Source organism: Chroicocephalus ridibundus, chromosome 1, assembly GCF_963924245.1.
Source record: "Chroicocephalus ridibundus chromosome 1, bChrRid1.1, whole genome shotgun sequence".
In the NCBI taxonomy this organism is placed as follows: Eukaryota; Metazoa; Chordata; class Aves; order Charadriiformes; family Laridae; genus Chroicocephalus; species Chroicocephalus ridibundus.
The window spans coordinates 81,641,090-81,668,108 of NC_086284.1; the positions used below are offsets into that span (position 1 = coordinate 81,641,090).

The window sequence follows — 27,019 nt, forward strand, 5'->3', positions numbered from 1 at the left end:
CAGAGCGTCTAAAAATAAAACATAGTTGACCTACTCATACAAAGCAGTAGTTTTAAACAGGTTCTGTCACTCTCAGCATCCACATTCTTAGAATTCTTAGAATCCTCTTAAAAGGATTTAACATACGTATCACTTTGTTGAGAGGGTTTGTTTTGAATTTTTTGCTTGCCGTTGCCTTTGAGCATACTTTTTACCATAATGCGATGGTTTCGTGTATAAGAGGTCCAAGTCGTTCCTTAGTGTTTTTGAAAATGGATGATGTGCTGATCACTAAAAAAATAATAATAAAATTTTAACTTCCTAATAATTCTTTTTAACAAATATGTTCATTACATAAACTTTTTTTTTATTTGTCATCTTTCTGTGAATTCCACTAATTGGTAAATTAATTCATGGCAATTCACAGGTCTGGCTGCCTGCTGCACTAATGAAGATAAGCGTGGCTACACAGATTTCAGCATACTTGTACCAATTACAGCATGAGAATCTGCCCTTCTGTTCTTAATCCCGTTTTTGGCACGATGGCCTCAATTTTCACTGCTCCATACCTTGCGTGGTCACTTACACCGGTGCAAAATAATTTCAGAGTAAGTTTATAAATGCTCCCAAATGGGAAGACGTATGACTAAAGAATGAAGAGCATTAAGGAATCTAAAGTCCTGAGTCACCTTACTCCAAGCTGAAAAGGACCAGTCCCGGGAAGGGGACAGCGGGGCAGTGATGCCGGACAGTGCGGGCACAGCGTGCTCCTGCCACCAGCCAGGCCGGGCCAGCCAGGAATTTGCCGGGCAAGTTCCTGTGACCAGCACTGCACCCAGCACCATGTGGGGGGCTCTAAGCGGGCTGTGGGAATAACTGATAATTTGCTGTTACTGCCAGAGCCCACAGTGAAGGGGAAAGGAGAGAGAGAAAAGGTGGGGGGAAACGTGTAGTTTTACTGCCGAATTAGCACATATTCTGAGATAGATGGGGCTGCTCTTTATAGACCTTGCTGAAGCTGTTCCACCTCGTATAACATACCGAACAGGTAGGAGAGAGAGAGGAGTGCACACATCGCACTCAGACACTCGCTCTGCCCATTCAGGTGCTCCTCCAGCATTTGGGACCTCTGGGTTTCAGTCCCTGTTGTGTAAATATTAAATTTTTATCACTCAGAGGCTACCAACGAGAATGAGTGAATGATCATCACCGTAAAATACCCTAATTGTAGTGGTTTCTGAGAGGTAGAAGATACTGTTTCAGCTCAAATCAGTTGCAATAAATAGACAGAGAGATATATATAGTGATAGATAATTAAATAAAAGGAATCCCCAGACTCTACAGTAGAAAAACAGAGAAAAACAAAGAGAAAACATTAAAGCATAATCCAATGCAAAGGAGTGTTTTAAATAAAACTTTATATGTATTTCAGACCTAACTGGACCAAAAGCTTAAAAAAGGAATAAGAAATTCTGAATAAAATATACACCTGCTCCTAAAAATCAAGATGAAAAGTGAAGTGAAAAGTAACATCTCATGGTCCGTAACTTTGCTTATCATTGTGCTAAAGTGGCTGTTTGAAGCCGAAGGTCTGTGACTGAGTAACCGCTTCAGGCAATCTTGCAACATGGCTGGCTGAAGAGACCAAGGCTGTATCCGCACTGTGCTTCCACGCTGGACTGTGGGTCGAGCTTTGAGGGAATTGGTGCAGATCACACCGAGTCTGTACTAAGCTGTAACAAAACAGCTCTGCACGCTGCGTGGTAGCTTGCCCCATGCTTGTAGAGCATCCGCGGTCAACTTTGTTGCTCTCACCCAGAACAACAGGCTTTGAAACACGGGTGCCCTAGCCTTAGGGCGGTCTGCTAGGAACTAAGACAGAATGGTGAGAACCTTGCTTTGGATTTGTGGAAAACGCGTTGAATGTAAGATGTGTCCAACAAAACATTTTACGCATTCTTTAATGAAACAAATGTTGTGAAAAGACTTTCAGCCAGCTCTGCTCTAGACAGAACCGCCTTGATCCACTTCCCTGAAGTGAATGAAAAGACTCCCAATGTTGTTAGCTGACTTTGGATCAAGGCCAGCTGCTTAAGCCTTTTGTTGACTTTGGTGGGTCTGGCAACAGAGTCGGAATGAAGTGCTCTTCACCTGCCTCTGTCAGAGGAGGAACTGAAATAGCAAAGGCCATCTTAAAGCAAATAGGGGGAAGAATTCCAATTGTTAATTCTCACGCTTTCAATAAACAGTGAAATCTACTTCTCCTTTAAATTATTTGTCTGTCAGACAATGGTGCATATTGGCAGAGGGGGAAGTGATTTTTATTTTTCTTAGAGCAATGACTGACTCAAAGGAAGAGAAAATTCTCTTAAATCCGTCAACTTGGATACCAAATAATTAGTAAAAATATAGTAATGACCAAGTTGAACAGCCTGATCATCAAAAGAAAATAAAAACTATTTATTGCCACACAGATGATCTTTTCCTCCCCTCAGGCATTTCTCAGACAACGGTTGCTAATTTGACAATTGTGAACATTAAAATGTTTGATGTGTCATCAAGAAGAGTAGCTGTGCTTTGTTTCTCCAGCAAGGAGGAAAAATTAAGCACTTCCTGCTCCAACTTGCCTGCAGAGCCAGAGAACGCTACGTGTGACATCTGCATTACCACTAAACATTAAAAATAGGCCACATACGCACACGCTTATGAAGCCGCTAGCAAAGGAAAGTAACAAACAACTTACTGCTGGCAGTATCTGCGACTGCGAAATGATGCTGTTGGGTAAGCTGTTCTGCCGGCTTTCTGTGGTTACTTCTGCCCAAGTGACTTGAAAGCCAGTCATGGGCTGGCGAAGGTCTGCCTTAGATATCTTCCAGGAAAAATGCCCAGTGATGTTACCTTCCTGGACAATGAAAGACGCAGATAGGTTCTCGGGTTTGGCCAACACTTTGGGTAGAACTGGCACTATAAATTTGGAAAGCAAAAAGAGAAGCTAAACTTTGAGAGATAATGTTCATTTAGTTCCACAAATCAAGGTCAGACAGAGCGCGCTTTCTGGTGTTACCCAGGATCCTGCCAGCTTTCTGCCATCGTATTTTCAGTGTTAACCAAAGCCCGTCTTTGATATATTCTGTTGGCATTTTGTGCCAAATTTAAACGCCGAATCAAATCCTGTCTGCTGCAGGTGACAGAAAGGAAAGCCTGTGGCATGTAAAGGCATACGCGCCTCATTCACAGGCAACCATCCTGCCGCTCCTCTGTATTTCAGAATACCTGAGCTCTGCTTTTCAATTTTGGGATCACAAAGAAAACCCACAGGACCGCACAGAACTCCATGATGCAGGAAAAAAGTGAGATTCATGCTCTAAAACTGTAGTACAACTTAATAGGGGCACTCTGATTAGGGGAAACATATGCCTGAGTTGCAGTTGCCCAGGAATAAGGTTGTAATGCTGCAAACTGTCCAGAGGGGCGGTGAGGAAATGGCAATGGTGGCCAGCAGGGCTCTGAGGCGACCCACGAAGCACGGGAGTACCCTTGGGGACAGTAAGGACTCAAAATGAGAGGTCCACCCTCTAGCTGAAGAGAGAGGTTTCCAGACGTGGCTGTCCAAAGCCATGGCTGACCTGACCTAGCGCTGACAGCAACCCTGCTTCAAGCAAGCGGCCGGACTGGCTGAGCCCAGAGCTCCTTACCAACCAGCATCTCCATGATTCTGCAATTTTCCATAACCCTCTGGCTACACCTACCATTGTGAGAACACTGTGAAAGATATGAGTGCCTTTATTTTTTTATTTGAGAGCAGAATTAACCTAAACAAAATCGAACTGAAAAAGCAGCTTGCATCAGTAGCAAAACATTTAAAAGATGGGTTATGCCAGCATGATTATGTTTACAGTTATCATCTATCACTATAATGAATATAACTGGGAAACAGTTCCTCCTTATAAAAATAAAAACTGTATAATAACAAATGTCATCATATGTTTATAAACAGTCCACTAAAATTATCACCTAATTGACAAAATGGTAATGTGGCAGCCAAAATCTATACTGCTCTGTATTTTAGTTGATTTTTCATATAAGCATTAGTCATATTTTCATTTGTTCTGAATCTTTCATTTCCCATTTTAGAATTGATTTTAAGGACTTTTTTGTTGGTGATTATAAATGCATTTGAAACTATTTAGCTACTTTCCCAGATCATGCCTTACCTCCTTCAGCGGGACAATTAATGTGCTTGTGGTTTTTTTCTTTAAATGCAGAGCAAGGTGGGGTAACAAAGAAAATGCTCTCAGCCTTAAAACGACCTTTAGATTTCGCAGGCAAAACAGTTACTTTATATTTGCATGAAAATGACAGGTCCTTCAGAATCATGTAGTTTTCCTAGAAGAAAAAACAAAGAGATCACATGCTGCAAATAGAAAAAAATAATTGAAAAAAAACTGCTCTAGAAAAAAAATAAATTGAAAAATAAGGTTGGCAGAAGATGAGAAGTTTTCTCCAATAAAATATTTTCATGATATGCTTAACACATGCCAACATGGCTTTTAGTCAGAGAACAAAGCAAACACTGCCTATGTTATGATTATTTTTAGTAGCAAAACATTATTTGCATGGTATTTGGATACGTCCTTCAATTCTACAAGAGTTCCTTTGCCACCCTGCATCAAAGCAACTGGCTTCCAGCATTTAGAACAGTCTCTCTGACATGATGGCAATGGGGGTTGCAATGTGAGGATGTAAATGCTAATCGAATTAAATAAATGTAAGAAAGCTGAGTTAAGCTGCTGTAAATGACAGGCTTCATCTACATCCTGAAAGCTTTAGCACAAATCATATATGAGAAAAAAATGTTTGTTTTTTTTTTTTCTTTTCCTGGGAAGATGTCCAATAATACCTTACCGGATAAGGTCAGCAGTCTTTCACTGTCCTTTAGATATTTACTTCCCTTCAGAATCACTACTTTCCAGCATTTTTCTGCATAACTCACTCTTTTTTCTAATCCCAAACTGGATTAGTCTAACCTTCACTTGGAAGGCCATTTCCAATGGAACACAGAGATTGGGCTGGGACTTGACTCCTCACCTTCCACCTGCCAAGAGAGTGCTCTAATAGGCTTGACTCCTGCTTAAAATTGTGACAGGACTATTTTTATTTATTGTGACAGGGCCTAAATGCTCAACACTGGAAACATAAGGTCTTTATCCACCTTGACCTATCACACCCAGTACCAAACTTTTTGTAGCATCAAGTTTCTTTTGCTTCCTTGCAATTATTTTCTTCCTCAAGAGAAACCCAGAGTTTCCCAAAGTAGATTGGACCAATTACAGTAAGATGATTTAGACAAAATAAATGAACTAATCCCACAATGCATTTGGGCAGATGTACAAAGAGTCTTTCCTGACCTCTAGTGGAAATAAACTTCTTAAATGTTAACTTTCTATCTTCAATGTGCATAACCTGAAATATTGGGACCAATCATAACATTATGTCACAATCATTTTTTAAATCCACCTCTAATATTTGCTTTGCTGACCCCATGAAACAGTAAATCTTACAAGCTAACAGCCTTCTGTTTGAGAAATTATGTCTTTTGATTTACTCTACTTTTACATGCCATTAACTCCACTGAATTGATCCAGTAGTATAGGTCAGGGGAAGAAGGAAAGGTGAATTGCGATTTCTTCCATTCTTCATAACCCACTAAATCAATTGTGATGCACCAATCACATTACTGTGTTGTTCAAATAATGTGTTACAGAGATGGATGACACTAGATTGCAAACAAATTGAGTACGAAGAACTGCCACTGCAATATATATTTGGGCTGACATCCACTTACGTAGAGCTTCTCTCCTAATCTGATATCTGTCCGACTTCCAGATTTAATGTCTAGTATTTTTCACCTATCGTCCTTTTTTCTTATTCCATTATTCTCCTCAGGGTTATGAAACCCACCTGCATGTCTAAAAGAAAACCTAGTTTATTAATTAGTATTATTACTGTTCAGTATTTGCACTGTACTAGAGTCCTACAGTATCAGTTATAGATAAAGCTCCATGTTCTATATGCTGTAGAAATATGTAAGTACTTAGCTAAGAAGTTTGTTTGCCTGCTCTTGTTTTCTGAATAACACCGACAACAAAAAATACTATTTCAGCCAAGCGTGGATTTAAAAAAAACCAACCAAACAACAAACCCCCAAACAGTCCAGATTTTATCTTTTGCCAAAGAGGAAAACATAAAAAAGAAACATTCTTATCTGTGAAGCACGGTATAAAGGATACCGTGTTAGGTTAAAGAACCATCCTTTCTCTTGCTGCTTAGAAGCTGCTCAGAGTCAGGCAGAAGGCTGAACGGAGACTTACGTAAGTCAGCTCAGTTACTTTCCCAAGTCCTTTGGTGTCATTGTGTGCACAGGACTCCAGTAACCAGTGGACTTGGAATTGATTCATGCTGATATCTAAGTGATATAAAAAGAGAGGAAAAGACATATATTATAATTATGCTTTCACCATTGCAACTTTTCTGGCTTCTCTGGATAAAAATATGAGTTTTAAGTATCGTAGAGCTGGTAGTTTCTCACTTGTTCCTAAGCATCCTTCAACAGAGTGGAGACAATATTAAACACTTATGTAATTTAAACCTTATATCAGCTAATGGAGATAACTTTAAAAATAGTGAACTGGCTTTTTCACATATGTAAGCATATACCGCCTACATTCTTTTAAAAATCCAGCATTTAAAATGAGCATTTAAAAAAATCTCAATGCTGCTAGTCCTAAACATCCTGCAATGATAGGAATTATTTTGTGTCAACTGCCTGTGACTGTTTATATTGTCAGAGCATTGCAATACTGCTGCCTGGCACTGCTTGAGAAATCTGTGTCTGCAGACATGTGAAAAGGCTGTAAATCGCGGAGCTTTCTCCTTTCAGAATGTAGCATAAGACCTGTTCAGTATCTGTCCAAACAAAATTCTAGTCTTGACTCTTAGGAGTAATACCAAAGGCTTCAGTTTGCTCCTATTTAAATGAATGACAAAACTTGCTGCAGTATCAATAGTACAAGATTTGAATCAATTTCCAGCTCTTCCAGCTCCCTGTCTAATACTGATTGCATAAGGAAGAAAAACAAAGGGGAATAAAGATTTAGACAAAAGAAGAACAACTCATCAGGCAGTGCACATACATGCTGTCATTTTCCTGGATTTAGTTCTCCTAACACGGGGGACGCAGAATTATGTCTGTTATTATTAATTAGCTTGGTATGACATAGCCACTAATGCCATGTGCCTGATTGTGGGTTTCAGGACGGAAAACAAATACCTTTGCTGCCTTAAGGGCTGATCTGGCATTAGACTGCTATGAGCAATTTGGATGCAGAAGGGGAGGATTGTAAACTAAAGAGAAAATAAGTAGTGTCTGAAACTAGCTCAAATGGTATTCCAGTAAAAAGACTGATTAGAAGCTCCTTGAAATAGATTTTTGCAGCAACTATCTTCATAACAACATGTATGCTAATTATTTGTGTGATTTCTTTGGAAACCCAACTTTTTTTTTTTTTTTTTTACAAAAGAAATCTATAAAGTAATAACTTGCTGCTTTGTTGGATGTGCTTTCACTTGCCTCTTAGTTGCTGGGCCTTGCCACTTGATGTGCCTATTGGATGAAGACACAAACTCACAGTCCATTTGTAAGCAGGTTTCATCTGATTTTGTCTGTTCCAGTTCACTCGGGTATTGCCTGTCACCTGCTTGCACCCCTCTCCTGGGGCAAACAAACCAAACACCTAGCTTCTTGGGATCTGAAAACTTTGTGCTATGTTAATCACGATATATTAATGATGTACACTGTGTGCCAATTAACCACAGTGACTCTGTATACTATCTGATAATCACAATTTACTATTTTAAACTACCTGCATGTAAGGTGGACTGTGGACTGCTCTTTGTAAAGCTACAAATTGGCTATTTTCACTTATAATAACTTTCACTTGCAATGCGTAAATAAATCGCGCTCTCTTTGGTAGAGATTATCAAAGCCAATTAAGCCTTGCCATTATCGAGCCACCAAGAACTGAATTAAACACATACCTCGGGAAGGTCACTGAATATCACTACATGGGCAACTGAGGATTTATCTTTCCCATAAAGATAGATAAATCCTAAATATCAAGAGCTCACAACTCAGCAACCAGATATATCAGTGTAGACGTTTACTAAGCCTCCGTTCAGTAACGTAATTAAACAGGTTGTAACCCAAGATATTTGGTATTTCCAGCTCCTGGCACAGTAGAATTCTGTTCATATTTTATTGCAGCTCCACCTCCATTCCTTATGTGAGCTTCTGCTCACAGGCAGTTCTTTTCTTCCTTCCTACTTCTCCTCTCCAGCACCAGCAAACTCTTAGTAACCCATTCACAAAGAGCTGTCTTTTCTGATAACTTCTCTGTTTGAGCTAGAACATCATGAAGAGGTTAAAAAAATTGCTATTTCCCTTCCTATCAATTTGGACTGTAAATGCAGGATGAAGGTTTTTAATAAACATAATTTCATTATTTTCTTAATTAAATAAAATGAATAAATGAATCTTGTATTTGACAGTGCTCAAATCTGGTATTTTGATAATAACCTATATTGAAAAGGTGAGATTTTCTTTCTTTCAGTGAGTATGTAATTAAAGTTATTTCAGCAAGGGTTTTGCACACATATATAAAAGTACATCAACAGCTATAAACTGGAATGCATCAGGACGCACCAGCTAAATTTATCCAAAACTTTTTGGTAGAACAGGCCTTTTTGACTTCCCTGAACTTTTATTTTCAAGACTAAAACTTCTTCAGTTCTCATCTCCATCTTTGTCGTTGCAGTTATCTAATAGATTTCTTCAGCGGAGAAAGACTTGGGAGTCCTGCTGGACAACAAGTTGACCATGAGGCAGCAATGTGCCCTTGTAGCAAAGAAGGCCAATGGTCTCCTGGGGTGCATTAAAAAGAGTGCCGTAGCAGGTCGAAGGAGGTCACCCTCCCCCTCTACTCTGCCCTTGTGAGGCCACATATAGAGTACTGTGTCCAGTTGTGGGCTCCCTGGTTCAAGAAAGACAAGGAACTACTGGAGAGAGTCCAGCAGAGGACTACGAGCGTGATCAGGGGACTGGGGCACCTCTCTTATGAGGAAAGGCTGAGAGACCTGGATCTGTTTAGCCTGGAGAAGAGAAGACTAAGAGTGGATCTCATCAAGGCTTATAAACGGTGGAGGGGAGAACTTTGTAGAGTGGGGCTGATGGTTGGACTTGATGATCCCAAGGGTCTTTTCCAACCTAAATGATTCTATGATTCTATGAAATATCTAAAGGGTGAGTGTCAAGGGGATGGGGCCAGACTCTTTTCAGTGGTGCCCAGCGACAGGACAAGGGGCAATGGGCACGAACTGGCATACAGGAAATTCCATTTAAACATGAGGAAAACCTTTGAGGGTGGCAGAGCACTGGCACAGGCTGCCCAGAGAGGTGGTGGAGTCTCCGTCTCTGGAGACATTCAAAACCTGACTGAACGTGTTCCTGTCCAGCCTGCTCTAGGTGACCCTGCTCTGGCTGGGGGGTTGGACTAGATGATCTCCAGAGGTCCCTTCCAACCCCTACCATTCTGTCATTTAAACATAAACATGTTAATTGCTTTTTGTTAAAAAGAAGAATGTAAAAACAGTTGCTAACAATAAAAACAATTTTCTCCTTTTACAAAATCTATCCTATCAGGGTCTATAGCCTGAGTAATTTGGGTTACAAAACTGAAATATAATAGGGAAGTAGTTCCTACTCGAGACAGAAACTTTTTAAAAAATAGGGAAAGGTGAGACATTTCCTGATTAAATAAAGCTAGAAGCATGAAAAACTCAAAGTGTATGTGCATGCATGAAGTATGCATATTAAATGAAATGACTGATTTAGAAATTATCTTTAAATTTTTTAAAAGCAAAAGGAGACAAGATGTATGGAATGATCTAAAAAGCCACATAAGCGACTTAAAAAAAAAAATTAAAATATGCATTTGTTTTATAAAATTACTCCAAAAGCTCATCACTCTAGAGTTTTTTTATGCAACATTATACATCTGATTTTGTGTTTACAGCACATGCAAAAGAAAAACTTCTCCCAGCCTTCTCTCCAGCAATATACACTCTTCTAGTGAGATCACTACTATAATTTTATTTAGATTCTTGTTTTCAGCTGTCCATTACAAACTCGGTGGTAGCTACTGGACAAGCGATCCAAGCTGCAGTCTAGCGGAATGTCAGCCACTACCACCAAAGCTCATGGTTCTGAGCTCAGCGCAGCTGAAGTTAATACATGTAACCCACAGACACATCTTTTTCTGAAAAGTCATTGGAGTAGTTAGTGCTAACAGAATATCCAGTATCTAATGGGAATGATTTTGGCCAGTTCTATTAGAAAGCTCTGCTATCCCTTCTACAATAGGTATGTAATACTGAAAAGAAACTGCCAGACTCCTTCAGTCTGGTTCCCTGATATTTCAGGTATCACATTATAAAGCCTTTTTTTAATATAATCAATCACCTTCTTAATAGTTTGGAGTTTTCTTGATTCTGTACTTCAAATTATAAGTCTTTATGAAGCTTTATAACTTCATTGTTCTCATGGTTAGAAAGTATACCGTTTAACACTAAAAAGACTGATGGTTGCACAAACAGTAAGCATTCATCTTTCCCAGAACTCAAAATATTTGTATAGAAACACTGAATTTGAAGGACATACTAAGTGGTAGCACTCATTCGAGCAGCTCTAAGCTTGTGAAATTAGTCAATATAATAATCATTTAAGTAAGAACTCCTTAAAGGACTGTTAAAGCAGACAGCTTATTCAAACAATTGCTTTTAGTCTCAAGCTTTTTTAGAAAGAAAAAGAAAAAAAAAAAGCAAAACCAAAAATTACTTTAAAAAACCTGTAAAGTTACTGTCATGGACATGACCTTCATCAGCTCAAGCTAAATATTTCGTGATGTTTCACAGAGTTGCACAAAACTAATCCTCCCAAATAAGCTACTAGCTAATGGCAATTATTTTGGCTATGATTTTTAAAGTAATTTTTTCTGAAGTATAAAATGAGTTCCTAGCTTTAAGAAAACATTCCTACACAGACATCACATAAGCGTGTTCTTAAAATTCCACATATGCTTAGCTGTTTTACTCAACAAGGGTATGCAGCCAACTTTGCTGGACAGAAATCTTAAATCTCTAACTAGAAATGTATTGATCAGGGGATGCTCTAAAGCATGTTGAAAAGATGTCTCTTGATTCCCTCCCTCCTGTGTTTCACCCAAAAAAGCCTTTAACTCCACATGAGGATCTCCACAAAGCTCTCTCTCTATTTATTGTGTTTATGAAGATGTTCTTCATCAGATTTATCTTCTTTCTCCCCCTCCCCAACCAAAACTCTTTAGTTCCATTTCAATTAAAATAAAAAAACATATTTCAGGGGTTTTTTTGGGGGGGCGAAATGCACATTTATTCTCTAGCTTTAAGCTGTAAAAGCATCTCAAAATCCTATTAATGCCAATGCCAAATATATCTGTTTGCCACTTTGAAAAGTTTGGGTTCGTATGCACAATTTAAGCATCTTAAACTGAAAAGTTTTGCTTAAAGTACTGCAACATACCCTAAGTCATGGCTGCATGATGATTAGTAGGAATACCCTAGGCCTACGTCCTACGCTTGCTAAATCTCATCATCTTGCCACAGACTCTGAAGCTCGAGACCCATTCAGAAAAACCACCCAGTACAATGATAACGATAATGGCCTTTGCTGTAAAAGTACTTCATCCTTACAGTTGTATATTACGGTGTTTGATGGGTGGTTGTTGGATGATCGGTCTTTACAATTTGATATAAAAATGCCAATTAATGCCAGCTGTGACAGCACTATTATGCAGGCAATCAAATTACAATAATTTATTAGAAAGAAAAATCAAATGGGATTTGCTGGAAAACAAGCTTTCAGAGCAGACGTATTCAACAACGGCAGCTCCAATTAAGGTTTAATTACAATAAAAATGTCTGGCATCAATAAACACAGTAACATCAAGCTGATTTCTGTATCATGACAGGATTTGAAGTAATTAACAAGCAGTGTCTGATAGATCTTCCAATTCGAATAAAATATGGTTAAAAAGTAAAGACTCTAAAATAAGATATACTTATATGAAAACCTTTATCCGGCAGCGTAAAAACACTAATTTAAAATAAATAAAAAACATATGTCAAATGAGTATTTCAGTAAAAAAGGAAATGGTGTTCTGTATTTTTTGTCAAGTTACCTCAGCAAACTGACTCCCTCCAAAGTATATACATATAATTAATATGCTAACTGTATGTCAAAATGAGTTGTTATCAAAGTTTGGAAGATAATTAGCCATGTGTAAACCTGCTGTCTTCATTCAAACCTAACCTTTCTTCCAACAGAATGCCATAAGGAGACAGAAATTTCTGTGAAGCTATTCAGTAAGAAAATTAGCAAAGAAATTTGTTCTGCATGTAGCTAAAGCTTTGGATCTATTATATATTGTTAAATCTGATACTTCATACAGCAAAAATTGCAATGATTATTTGCGACTGGCCACATGGTTTTTGTTTTTCTTCTCATACTGGGGGGTTAATCTTACAAGCTTCTGAGCACTCTGGCCCTGATTCAACAAACCACTTAAGCATATGAACAGTCGTGTTGACTTCAATAGTTAAGAGTAGCTAATGGATCAGACCAGAAAGTTTAGTAACCACCAAGATCAAGACACTAATGACCATACAAACTAGAGCTGAAAGGTGGTCTTGAACATGTCTTCGATTGTCTTGGACTTATAGGAAGAAGGGGATATAGCAAAATTAAGTAATTTCCTTTCTGGATCATACGTCTTGCAGCATTACTGCTCTAAAAATAGGCTATAGCAAGGGGTAAAGATTTTGTATTTAATATCCCAGCACAGGGCAGAATCTGCTCAGGGCACATGAAGTGCATGTCTCAGTATCTACAAGCTTGATTAATTGCTTCTACAGCAAAGTTATGTTTACGATTTTGGGGAGCTCTGTATAAATCCTGTATCAAACAACACACCATTCAGGGCAAAAATTACTTATCTCATTGTATTGAATGGTGAAGCTGTGCTATGGTATGTAAGTGTAAATGTACCAATGGTAAATGGTGAAATTTATGACCCCTTGCATAAAGAAGAACATTTTATCATCTCTGCAGTGCCCAAAGATACGTGCAAGTGAAAGGCTTCAACACGGCACTGCTTCCAACCCACCATTCTGGCAGAAGGATGAGCAGCAGTGTTTGCTCTACAGTGTAACCTGCCTGTATTTCCACACCAAGAACTATTATGTAAATAGTTGAGATGACAGAATATAATGAAGTGTCTCCTGCTCTCTCAGGCTTGCGCCCCATCTGTTTACCAGGCCACCATTCCTCTCCAGGTCAACACAGAGTTCTACAACACGCAAGTTTCCATAAACACTTTTTCTGCTAAGACTCGGTTGCTGGAGAGGTCCTGAAAAATATGCAGGGAAGGCTTAAATATGGGCAAAATCCAAGTGAATAAAGGAAGCAGTGTTATTTACTACTAGTTGCTTCAGTTTTGGAGACACGATTAGTATAAAGTAATCCACGTGGTATTTGCTGCATTGCAATAACAGCACGACTGAAGAACAGTTAGAGAAGGAACACTTCACGGAATCACAGAATCACGGAATTTTTCAGAGTCAGAAGGGACCTCTAGAGATCATCTAGTCCAGCTCCCCTGCTAAAGCAGGATTGCCTAGAGCACATTACTCAGGACTGCATCCAGGTGGGGCTTGAAAGTCTCCAGAGAAGGGGACTCCACAACCTCCCTGGGCAGCCTGTTCCAGTGCTCTGTCACCCTCACCGTAAAGAAGTTTTTTCTCATATTTGATCAGAACTTCCTGTGTTCCAGCTTGTGCCTGTTACCCCTCGCCCTGTTACTGGGAACCACTGAAAAGAGTCTGGCTCCATCCTCCTTAAACCCACCCTTTAGATACTTGTAAATATTAATAAGGTCTCCCCTCAGCCTTCTCTTCTCCAGGCTTCTCCAGTACTTCAGCGTACTGCAAAGAAGCAAAACATGATCTCAGTCAGTACTTGACCATAACACCTATTTATTTCTTCACATACTGGTTCACAAGTCATTCTATGCCTCTCTGAATCACGGCGTTTCTTGCCAACATTTGAAATCTGAAGCTAATGATAAGACACGGAACAAAGACAGAATAACAAGTGTCATTTTACTTAGGGTAGTTCAGCAAATGCAAAGTGAGATGTCAGTCTTAGGATACACAGGTAAACACAATTTACCTTCAACTAATCATAAAACGTTGCATCGATATGCTATCGCATTGTGAGCCTCTCTGCACTCCTCTTTTCCCTGTAAAAATTATGTTGTTGATGTGTTCTGTCTCAGGCATTTTAAGTAACTTATCTTAAAAAAAAGAAATTAAAACATCTCTGGCTCTTTAGCTTCCTGTGCATTGATTCACCCAGTGGTACAAAAAAAAAACAAAACAAACAATCACCAAAGTGTCAAATGTTTGGTTATGAAATTCATGGTATTCATGACACCTCTGAGAAGAAGAATGTTTTAATAATCACCTATTCAAGCAGTATGATTAAAATAAACACCAAAACCCTCAGTTGACATTTAAACTTCATTCAATAAACGCTTCCTAACAAAGCAAACTATACTGTTCCCTGCTCTTATATGGAATAAAAGCGGTATCGTTTAAATCACAAAGATTTTGTTTCTCACATTATGCCATTTAAAATAAACTTTATTTCTATAGAACGCATTTTTTGTATCATACAATGATAAGCCTTTCCAAAAATGATATTAACAATTAGTGTGTAATCTAAAGACAGGCCTAAGCCACAGTATTTGTGTCCATATCTAGACTTAGGTAGCCTCAAGGTTTAAAGATGTTTATATTGAGGGATTTAAGTTTGGGATCATCTCTAAACTGGATTACCTCTACCCTCACTCCTTTTCCCACACACACCATCCCATACAAAGTGAGTTCAACAGTATCTCGCTCTGGTTCCTATTACAAGGAAATTTGCCTCTTGCAAGCTCCAAGTCTCACAATAGCTGCTTGTAGCCTGAATAGAAGCTTCCTACGTTACTGCCTCATAGCCACATTTTCAAAGGTATCTACGCATCCAAAACCTGCGTTTAATAAAAAAGAAAAAAACTCAACCAAACAAGTCCAAGGCTTGCTACGGTTATACATCTATTGAAAATGTCACCAGGTACTCTATCATTAGCTTTCGCCTTCTGTTTAACTTTGACAAACCTGGACATTAATTTAGGTGGGGAGGCTATATGGAGGGTAGGTAATCTGTGAGTCCTTCCCCGTTCCAGAGTGAAGGTACAGACCCAGCTTACCCCTAACTCCACAGTGGAAGGAGGCACAGAGTCGTACCTGCTATTCCCTTCTCTCTCATAGCCTATGCAAAAGCCATACGGGTGGGTTTGCACGCACGTACAATGCTCCGTCAAGTTCCAAAACTGGACTTTCATGGTATGCATCAGGGCGTGCCGTATCAGGATGTTGCTTTGCTGAACTGTTATTCATAAAGTTAATGGCATTAATAGGCAGTTTCTAAATCTGCAGTTTAAGACTACTGAGTCTACGAGAAAACAGAGTGAAAACAGGTTAAACATCTATAAAATCACGTGCTTACAGACAGGGTGAACAGAGCTTGACTGTCTTCTGTCTCTCAAATGTAAGAATTAGTATTCAAATGAAGCTAGAATAAGTGGCTTCAAAACAAAAAAAAAACACGGTTCTTCATAGAACAAGCACTTAAAACTCTGACAGTCCATAAACCAGGATGTTTCAGATGCCCAAAATTTATGTGATGCTGTTGCAGCACTGGATATTATCATTGAAGATAGATGCATTAGAAGTGAATAAATACAAGGAAATCACATTGGGCTCAGGAAATCCCATGAACTAGAAGTTGTCTGAAGCTGGGACAATAATCTGCAGAAGTATCATTACACGCTTACCCTATTCTTATGTTCCTTTGCATTTGCTTTTGGCCGCTGACAAGAACAGAATACCTGGTGGGATGGATCTTTGGTCTAGACTACTATGAATATTTTTATATTCAGCTTACGGTTGCAGCAGTAAAAGCAACTGGTGTTTAAGAACTCATTATTCATCAGCTGCATACATGTGACGTTTAATTTTAGTGTCAGATACCCTTTTTTGGTGTCTTTCCCTCCAACTCTAGCTACTCATTCAAATAGTCCAGTTTCCTTCCTTGTCTGTATTGTTTATGCAACTGGTTTTATGGTCCCCTTATAAACAAGGCTAATTAAACAATACAGGTTAAAAAGAGGCATGTGGAGGAAAATTGACCCAATTTACAAAAAGACACTCATTAGTTTAAACCATCTTCACCATGAGCATGATGACTCACTGCTGATAGTTCAAACTTTCCTGGATCATAAGCAAAATATTCTACTTCAGAACTTAGGCAGGCTAAGAGAGCGCTCATGAGCAGTGATTACCCCGTTGCTGACGAAAAGTATCTTGCTAAACTGCAGTACCTCAGTATCTTTTTCCTCACAGTAGAAATGGTAGGATTGTTCCAGGTACGATAGGTAAGCACACAAGGCAAAGCTTTGACTGAATGAGACCTAGTGATACAGTTTAGGGAAAGAAGGGGAAGAACTGGATGGCAAAAAGCTTCCCGTTTTAGCCCTCAGTTATTCAGACTGCCTAACAACAGACATTGCCAATGACAATCTTAGTGACACTATAAATATATATATTTGTGGGTATATATACAATTTTTGTATTTGTTGTTAAAATAATGAACTTTATAGATTATGGTAATACTCAAGAAGTAATAAGAAACGTAGAAAACTATACTGGGATGACAGATGTTATTGAAGGAACATAAAGATACTGGTTTTGAAAACATTTTTTCCTGAAGAATTAAAAATCAGGTGAGAGTTTATTTATTAGTTGGCCGGTTAATTTTTTTAATGCCTTGAAGTGAGTCAAGTCTTGATAAATAATTTCGCAATGCAATATTGAATGTGTATCTGCAATACTCCTCCCACGTAACAATGCTCGATCTTTGGACTGCACTCATGGACCAGGTAATTTGCAATTACATTTCTATTTGATCTTGTAATGTAACTTCAAAAGAAATCCAGCTTAAATTTGTATTCAGTAATTAAGTTGGAGTATAAAAAGAAGACTTCTTTTAAATGCATAATTTAAGTCAAATTAAATAGTCTTTCACAATTACTAAAGGTGTTCTGGAGTACGATTCAGGTCGTACTGAAGGCTTGAGAACAGCATACATTATGTACATTTTAAAATGAAGCAGTAAGGGGATCAATCGTACAAAGTTAGAACTAGTTTGATTAATGTTCTGGATCAAACCAGTACAGCACAGCCACAATCTGCCTTCAGCAGGCATCAGTGGGTGCCTGCTAAGCAAAATCAATCTTCTGTGCTGTCTGAGCTCTGGGACCACAGTGGGTAGTTTTGATTTGGCTTCTGATAATTTGATTTCCTGGCAGACTTTGAATCACTTCCAACGATATTCCTGGGACTAATCGTTGGACAGACTTGCCCCTAAGTCTCTCACGCCAAGGACTTTAACCACCTACCCTGAAAGGTACGGAGGTTTGGAAGCGAGTGAAAGGCATTCTGTAATGGTTTTCTGTTGTTCCTGTGGAAACATGAAGAAATGCAGTAAACTGTGCCCCTGAAACGACTCCCCAGTATCGTCCCATTGACAGGCGAGATGCCACTGAGGCTGCCCCTATTGTAAATATGACTTTAAAACTTTACTATTTGTCCCACTAATCAATTGCATACTATTTGAGAAGTTGCACACTACCTGCTCTACCAAACTGTATTATTTGTTGACGTTTTTCATGACTCCCACCAGCAACATTTTAAGTATAGTTAGCACGTCACATTTGGACATAAACCAACCTGTCCAAGTTCTGTAGTCAGTTTACAAAGTACAACTGGAGATGGTCAGATGCTCCCCGTTTCAGTCTCTCCAGGCAGCAAAAAGGCAAAGAGATTTTAAAAAACAGCAGTGGAATAACAAAAATTTTATTCCTGTAACTACATTAGGGCCTATGTAAGACAAAGTAACGGAGGAGTAGGAATCACGCAGAGGATACTTCTGACAGGATACAGGATATTCTTTTAACTCCGGAATGATTTCCCACAACAGCTAAAGCTGACAGCATTACTTACCTCCCCAGTCAGGATGCTGGGGAAGCCCGTAGGATACAGGCCTCTGAGACAGCTGTAGCACATGTGGAAAAGCAAAAGATTCTTGTGCTTGGGGCAAGCTATACTAATTAAATCCCTAAATACAAATGCACATTATGTGTACCAAAACAATCAGCCTCTGCTGAGCTAATGTCTCTGTATTCGCATAAATATGAGGGGAACATATTGGTGTATACTTCGCTATAATTAACAGCAAGGTCTTCTTGTTGAAAGAATGATCTGGACCACGTTGATACTTTCAAGTACAAATATTTTACTGCTTAAATATCTATAATTAGAAAATGGCCAGCTGCTCAAACACTGATCTTCCTAGTGCAACAGTTAGTACCAAACCTAGTGTTAAACAACTACTGCTGAACTCTTTACAACAGCAGCTAGAAACTCCAACTGGTATTGAAGGGTTTCATTAGCTTCAATGGCACTAGTTCTGTGAGAAAGGACCATAGGATAACATGGGGAAAGCTTTCAATTATTTTAAAATCTGACATATGAAATACCTTATTGCAAACCAAGAGTCAGCACATACAGTCACTTCATTTATCTCCCTGAACTAAGTGAAAGTTAATTTTGTTTTCCTAAGATCTGGTTTTAAAAGCATTCGTGGCAGCTTTCTGTTTGCTTTGCCTTGCCTTGCATTTTATTCCTCCCTGTAATTTAATTCATTACTCTTGTTTGGTTGATTTATCAGACAATGGAGGATTCTTTGCCTCTCCCTGCATTAAGTGTTCTTTTTTTTTTCCTGCTTTAGCATTTACCAAGAACACAAAGAAAGAAGCCTGAAGCCAAGCCTTAATGCATTTTAAATATTTGTCTTTTTAAGCAAAACCAAGGGGCAGATATATTGATTTTAAATATCTAGAAGTACTTTAAATGTTTAATTTAAACAGGGGACGTACATGCTCACAGACTTCATTCAAAGAAAACTGAAGGAAACTAAAGCTTTACCTGAGCAAGGAGAGTTACATTACACTCAAACAACAGACACTGAGAAAACAGTACTGAAGGCAGAGTAATGGGTTAGAAAATATTATTGTGACATATTGCTTTGGAAAGAAATCATCATACTAAATTACATTTAAATATTTTCATGTATTATAATTATTGCAGCAAGTGATGAGAATTGATGCAGTGAGCTTATAAAGAATAATTTTTTTCTCCTTCTGTCTATGGGAATTATCTTATTTTCATACCCTGAAGATACACAAATTTGCAGCAATTTGAAGGCTTTTCAGCTGAAGTCCAAAATCTCAGCTCTCTAGTTGCCAAACCACTGAGGAACAGAGGAAGCATAAGGATTTTTTTTTTTATTTTCACACTTTCAGTCTTGATTACTGCACAAGACACTGAGGATCTTAATTTTTCTAAGTAGCTAATCCTTTTAAGTAAAGGGTTCAGAATGCATCCAGTCTTGGTAATGGATGGTACTCTGTGACTCCAGCACCAAGGAGTTAAAAGTGATTTGTTTAAATTGATTTCAGTGTTTGACATAAATAGCACATAATTTCTAATTTCACACAGTCGAGATGGCCAAAAAATCTGGCCACAAGCAAGTTCTTCTTTTCATTTACAAAAGTGGGATTCATGCTCTTTAAGGAATGTACTGTGTTTCTCTAATCCCAGGCCTAAGTCAGAAGCAGCAAGTGAAAGACATTTTCTTCTTTCAGAAAGAAGCTATTGTATTCATATAATTACAATATGCTTTTGTGATGACTCTGGCTAGCAAAATTATGTGCATTTGCTAAGCACCTTGCACTGCTTGAAGTGTGGAGTTATTTTTGCTAGCGTACGTCCTGAAGCAAAATTATTATTGCCATCATACTGAAGCATTCAAACTGAAAGATTATTTCAGAAAGAGATTTATTTTAATGTAAAGTCCAGATCCTACATTCCATTCATGCCTCATGCTTACTGAAGCTAATGGGACTTAAGAAGAACAAGCCTAAATAAGTCTTTCCTGCTACCAAACCGTGGCACATTATGGTGCATATATATGGAAATAGGATCTTCCATCCACTTACTCAGACTTTAACTCAAATGCTGTGTTCAGTTTCTGAGTACTGACAAGCAATCGCTTCTTTACCATATCATAAAGCCAGTCCAGTAACAGTTTGCAACACCCGCTCTGTTGCAGTTGCTGCACGGGATAGAGGTCTGATGCATTCTATCCAGAGGGATGATACAAAAGCAAGAGCTTCAGCCCTGATGTTGTCGTTGTGGTCTTTCACTGTCTTCCTAGAGGCACATCTGCAAATGACAGGAATACATCTTCTTCGTAGTAATGGAAGAACTATCTTTGAATGTCAAGAGACGTCACCGTACATTCTGGAAATCCTAAAGTACATTGCAGTAAACTCCTAGGTGCCCTCTGCAGACCGACATTCATAAAGGACAAATTCCCTCTCATTCAGAAAACAATAACAACATCTGTTTTAGGGCCTTACAGATAGGACTGAACAACTTGATTTAACTTCAGAGTTCTACTTTGAGCAGATGGTTGGACCAGCTGACCTCCAGAGGTCCCTTGCAACTCATTTAAATTATTCTATGATTCTGTTCTATTTTGACCTTTTTAGAGAGAGTAAAATGGTTCAAATTCAAAATCAGAACAACTTCTCAGCTAACAAAGGGATTAATGAAAGTAAAGTAATAATCTAAAACAACCTAGGAACATGTTTGTGTTTCTTAAGTAGTCTGAGACTGCAAGAAATCCACACAAGTCTTTCCTTCTGTTTATTTCTGTAATCTGTGGTGTGCTGTGATGCTACAGTGTGGTGAGGCAATACAAAACTCTTCTATAGAGCCATCTTGGGTTTGGACAGAATTTAAAAAAAAAAATAATGCTCTTAGACCTAAGTAGAATGGCAGAGCCACTGAATTTGAGAATGCAACAAAAATTTCTGAGAAGCCATTACTATAGAAAATGAGTAACATTCTCACAAAGCGACAGACTGCTGGTTTAGTGGTTGCTAAAGTTTTCAATACAGCTAAAAGACACTCTATATCACCACACCATGCTGGTTTAAATATCTTCATCCTAAAAAATTCCAAAATCTAAATAACATATTTATTTCGTCACCTGTGCAACCATCTCTTTTTAGGACCATGATGTCTACCACAGAAAGTACAAAAAAAATTCAAAATCAAACCAGACAAAGCATAGATTGCTACAACCAATTGAATTTTTGCTTAATTTACAAATGTCAAACATATTCAAGCTTGAGACTCCTATGTCTTGATGTCATGGGAACTGTTACCATTATCAATATTTTTCTTTCACATGGCTTCATGATGTTTTCTTAAATTTTATTTGTTTTAAAGTCACACATCCTAATTTAGGACTACAGAAGTGTTGTTTTTAATAGCAAACCACAAAATAATGAGAACATCATAGCAATCAACAGGGACTCCTGTTTTCACCCACCATGAAAAAGACAAAGAGGTCAATTCCCTGTCAGGAAGGATTTAAACTCTGATCGCCTGTCTGCGATCAAAACAGCCCAGATGCTAGCGTTTTCCTACCAGTATAGTGGCGTATTCCTACCGGTATTTCCTATGACAGTTGCTTCATTCTTATACCTGCTACAAATCCCTAAACATGACTTGAGACAGTGCAGTTCATAAAGGGGAAAGAAGCGTGGGTACAGTTCCCAACGCAGCTGGCTCCAGTAACTGCTGTCTTTCATAAAGACAAGACACAGCCAATATCCTTCTCCTGCTGTGTTCCTTGCTCTGCAGTAAATTGTCACTAGTAAATTTGCAGTCAGTACCTCATCCAGGTACTACATAAGCTCCAAACTCCTGTAAGAGCTTATAGAAGCCACTAGCTTCTCGGGAGCAGGTAACTGGCTATATTTCAGTTCCACACGAGGCAATGGCTCTTGCTGAGTTACTGCATGTGCTGTCACTCAGAACACAGATATTTTCTTCTTAAAAAAAGTAAAGAAAAAAGTGTGACGAACTGCCATATTCTGCCCCTCTTCACACACCTTTGTTATCACTGTTCGTTATGTGAGAGAAATGAAGGCAGCTTCCACTGCATGGCTGGGGCATATAGCTAAACACCCTAGTGTATGTCACAGCTTGCTCCCACCACATCACCAAAACGTGGTGTCTGGGTGTCCCTCTTCTGTAACTGGATGTACATGGATTCACACAAGACGAGTAGCTGTACAGTCAGCAACTCAGGAACTCAACTGGTCCAACCCTGGCACAAGGTGACAGTATGCAAACCCATGTCATTTCTAACACATCTGTGCCACGTCTGTCTTTGAAGATCTCCAATTTTGGAGATCACACCACTTCCAAACACTATAATTTCCAAGCTATAAGATATTCCCTGACTTAATTTAATGTTAATTGCCTCTTGTCTCAGCCACTATGAGAATGCTGACTACCTTATTTATTTTTATAGGCATTTGTAAATTTTACTACAAATATTACTGCCAGGTATGTAACACAGTGTGGGATTCACCTCCAGACTTAGATGTCAACATTTAAGTAATTACGGTGCAACATCTATTTCTAAGTTTGATGTTCAAGTTACCATTATAATTAGTGGACACCTAGTTCAAGATATCTACTTCAGAACAGGATGAATATTGCTGTCTGGTCATGATTTTTCCTCCATTAACTATAAAAGTGAATTTGGAAAACTCCTTGTAAGGTGAATTTCACTAGGGGTGCTGGCATTTTGGTTATAGGACAGATAATCTTCTGGAAACAGGCTGTCAGTAAAAGGGCTGCAGCTGAATCAATTATTCCACTGGGCTGAATCTTGCCTGTAGACTGTGAGTTGCACAACCCGGCCTTACACCTGTGGGAAACATCACCGTCTCCTTATCTTGGAATGATGGAGATTGCACAAATCTTGTCCTTTTTTTTTTTTTCAGTCCAAACTGCTCAGAATTGAACCTCAGGTCACGGAGAGATGTTTGGCATCTCCAAGCCTTCTACAAATGAGTTGTCTAGGCTCCCTGCAGTACTCAGTAAGGAAGAGAAGCATCTCCAGAGAATGATTCAGCTGCTGTGTGGGATGAATTGCTTCAGAAGTCACCTGCTTTTCTTTTTTGACTATAAAAGGAGCTTGGACAATGAGTTGACATCTCACTTCCAGAAGGCTAACGCTTAAGTCCCAAGCTCAGAAAATATAAATCACACTTTGGATAACCAAAACCATATTATTAGGTAAACTTAGTATTCACAATTAAAAATGCCTCAATGTTTATTTAAACTTTAAATTATTCCAGCTTTCCATGAAGTTAGGCAAAAATGAAATGTAATGGAGAAAGCTAGAAAAAAATAAACTAGCACAGCCGAGATAGAGACAAACATCTAAAACGTGTATGTAGTCAGGCTGAGTGAAAGCTGGCAGATTTTGTGGAGGAATAAACATTTGATTTGAAAGTATTTGATACAACAGGGCTAGAAAGGTAACCATTCAAACAGGCAGGCACTTTTTAAGAAACAAAAGATACCTCTCACAATCCGCACCATCCAGTGTGACATATTCTTATGTTACATAGCATAACTGAATGGTTATACAGTGTTCAGGGTGGTGCTGCACACATCTAAAGCCAAAAGAACTTAAATATTTCAATGTTTCTCAATAATTTTCAATATTTCAAAATTTACAATATTTCAATATTTTTAAGAACTTAAAAAATCTGAGAGGAAAAGGTGATTATCCATTTTGTAGCCCTTTATTTCAAACACAAAAATTAAATGGATTGTATATGCATGCTACTGCTACACATCTAGATTGCTCCAAGTTAAAACACTAAGTGTTGGCACATTTTCAAATAACAGCATATGAACCTGTTAGGGCTAAGCTGGAGCAATGTGTAACAATCTACATGCTCCTAGAGGGCAAGAAAGGAAAATCTCTTTTTTGATTTCTGAATTGGATTAGGCACTCAAAATTTATGGCATTTTCCTTTAGACTGGAAGATTTAAAGATAAAATTGCTGTTAGATTTTTCTGAAAAAGAGAAGGGTGCATGCAGCAGAAAACCAACTTAAAGATTTTTTCAGTGGTTGTGGCCAAGTATTCATCCTGTTCTAATTCGAGGTGACTGATAAAGCTTTACATAAAGCCTACTGTGGCGTTAACATGAGCCAGTAAAACTTGAAATTTTGTGCTTCAAGCTACTGTTTAGTTTTTGTGACAACACTGCATTATTTCCATATACATTCATTTCTTGATTAATTTCTCAACCGACAAAGCCCAACAAGTGATACTGCAGTGGTATCAGCAGAAAATCCACCTGGGAACTGTATGTGCTTGAGACCCTCCAACCACGCTCAGGGAGACAACACGGACAGCCACAAAAGCTCTGTTGAACCTAAGGCCAAATTCTAGTCCCCTATTTAAAACTTTACAGAAGCAATTTCCACCAAACTAAAAATTACCTCACTGTCCCAACATGACTGACTGTAATTTTTGGGTAGCTGATTTACGTCATTTCCCTCTGACAGACATTTACACATCCCTAACACAAATAGGAGAGACAATGTGTCACTCTAATGTGACGGTGAAGTAAAGGGAGGGTAGATGTAGGATTTACCTTTGAATGATTGTACAAGGTTCATTGTATTTTATCAATGTTCTGCAGTTGATGATAGTTACTCCTTAGAAAAATAGTAAAATAAAAATTTGACAAACCTGTCTTCTTCCAGTAGACTTTGACCTGAAGTTGATTGTCCTGATAGAAAGGAGTTCCAATTTTAAGAAAACGAGCAGGTTTTCTCCTTTGAAATGTTGGGTAAGGATCTACCAGTCCTTTCTGGGGTTTCCCAGCAGAAGATGCCTGTTCCTCTGCAATACATAGAACAATCAGGAATTATTTAATTAAGTACAGTTACATATAATGGTGCTGAAATTCAGAAAGTAATACTATCTTTAATCCATATTGTCTTATTTCAGCATTTTACCCAAATTAAATTAGTATAAACTGTCTATAATGGTTGAAAAGCATATCATTTGTTTGAAATTTAGTCAAAAAATATTTTGGACAGAGAGAGAAAAAAATAAATACATTTTAATATGAAAACGCTCTGTAAATTGTCAAAAGAATAATAGAGAAAGGGAGTGTACTTATACCCCCAAGAACAAGAAATGTTAACACATTGACTTTTTAAACAGGCATAGTATCTAGCAGTAGTTCTGTATAATCATTCATAGTCTTAATATTTGTGCAGTGTTTGAATATACACAAAACCCACAGATGGCATTGAGTGTAACCCACAGAGTGCCACACATGGTTATTACATCAAAGTAAATACAGTCCTTTGGTATGCTAGATAAGAACATTCTGGTCAGGTTAAAGATCTTTCCTGCCCACTTTCCTGTTTCCAACAGTGAACAGTCAATGCTTAGGAAAACACTGTAAGAGCAGAATTAACTTTGAGCAATTCCCTTGGTGTTATGTGCCTAGCTTCCAACAAGCAATGGTAAGGGGATGTCCTTCATCAAGTATTTAGTTTGGCAACAGTTCATCAGGGTTGACAACATTTCTAGATATTTTCAGTTGAAAAGGCAGCAATGCTGATTCAAACTGCATTTACATTGCACCCTTGCAGATATATCAGTTCTAAGAGGACAGTATTTGCATCAGATTAACAAAAAAAGCTGTATTTAATTCAGTAATAAACCTAAATGAAAAGTAAAGATTCTAATAATTATGAAGTGGCAATTATTAACTACATACTTGAGAGAAAGAGGGAAAGACGCAGGTTTCAATAATTACCTAACACGTGAACTTGAACACTGTGCCCTACATGCAGCTTCAGCTGACACCCACCTTCTTTTTGGCCAAGTTTTACTTTGTCAATCTTTTGATTAATCTGAGACAATTCTACTTTTTCTTTGCTTCTTTAAAATTAAACTACCAAATATACCTTTAACTTAAGCAAACATACCTTAAACTTAAGCAAATTCTTTCTCAAGATAACCATACTGTTTATACTGCCTAAAAGGAAATCAAAAAGTGACTGAGAGAAGTACAAACTTAAATCTATTAGGTATACCTCAAGTTAAAGTATTTTAATTTTACTAAATCTCTGCTTTGCTGTTCTTTGTCTGCTCCACTTCCAGAAAAACCAGGACACCAATTTAGAATATTTCTATATAAAGATCAAGAGAGAGAGTCTTGCTGCATTTCCCAGAAGAGAAGCATGCAAATATAGTGAGGCAATGTATTTCTGAGTGTGGGGAAATACAATGCCAGAGGGCCGGGGTCAAAGCTCACAGAGGTCTGTAGGACTAAATTACTTCAGCGGGTTACGGACTATTCTCTATTCTAACAATAGGAACCGACACCTAAAAAACGAGAGCTTAATTCCACAGAACTGAGTAAGTGACAGTGGGACTTCAGCAAAATTGGCATGTTACTTCTGGAACTACTTCCCAAAGGCCATGGAAGTCCCCAAATAAAGAGGGGGCGTGAATGTCATGTCCTAGATAACATTTCAGGCAATATTTTTTTTTTTCTTTTTCATATTTCTCCATCTGCTTCTGAGTAGTCTCAAAAGTACCTCAAGCAGGACTGGCTCTGTACCTAACTAACTTCAGTGAGATTCAGAAGATGAATTTGCATCTCCTCCAGGAGTAGTTTTTATTGTCTTTTCTATGTAAGCTGTAATCTACCCATTTTTTAAAAATGTCCAAAAAGGTCCAAATACACTTC

At 38.3% G+C, this 27,019-nt stretch overlaps 1 protein-coding gene across 1 annotated transcript in view; it reads right to left on the bottom strand.

The window, feature by feature from the left end:
• ANOS1 (anosmin 1) overlaps nt 1-27,019 on the bottom strand; it is a 152,125-nt gene that overhangs the window by 8,243 nt on the left and 116,863 nt on the right. Inside the window, exons 9-12 of the mRNA XM_063341293.1 lie at nt 24,997-25,149; nt 6,351-6,445; nt 4,194-4,365; nt 2,723-2,943 (exon numbers count right to left, since the gene is read on the bottom strand). Of these exons, the coding sequence (XP_063197363.1) occupies nt 2,723-2,943; nt 4,194-4,365; nt 6,351-6,445; nt 24,997-25,149 (641 nt within the window). The remainder of the gene's footprint in view (nt 1-2,722; nt 2,944-4,193; nt 4,366-6,350; nt 6,446-24,996; nt 25,150-27,019) is intronic.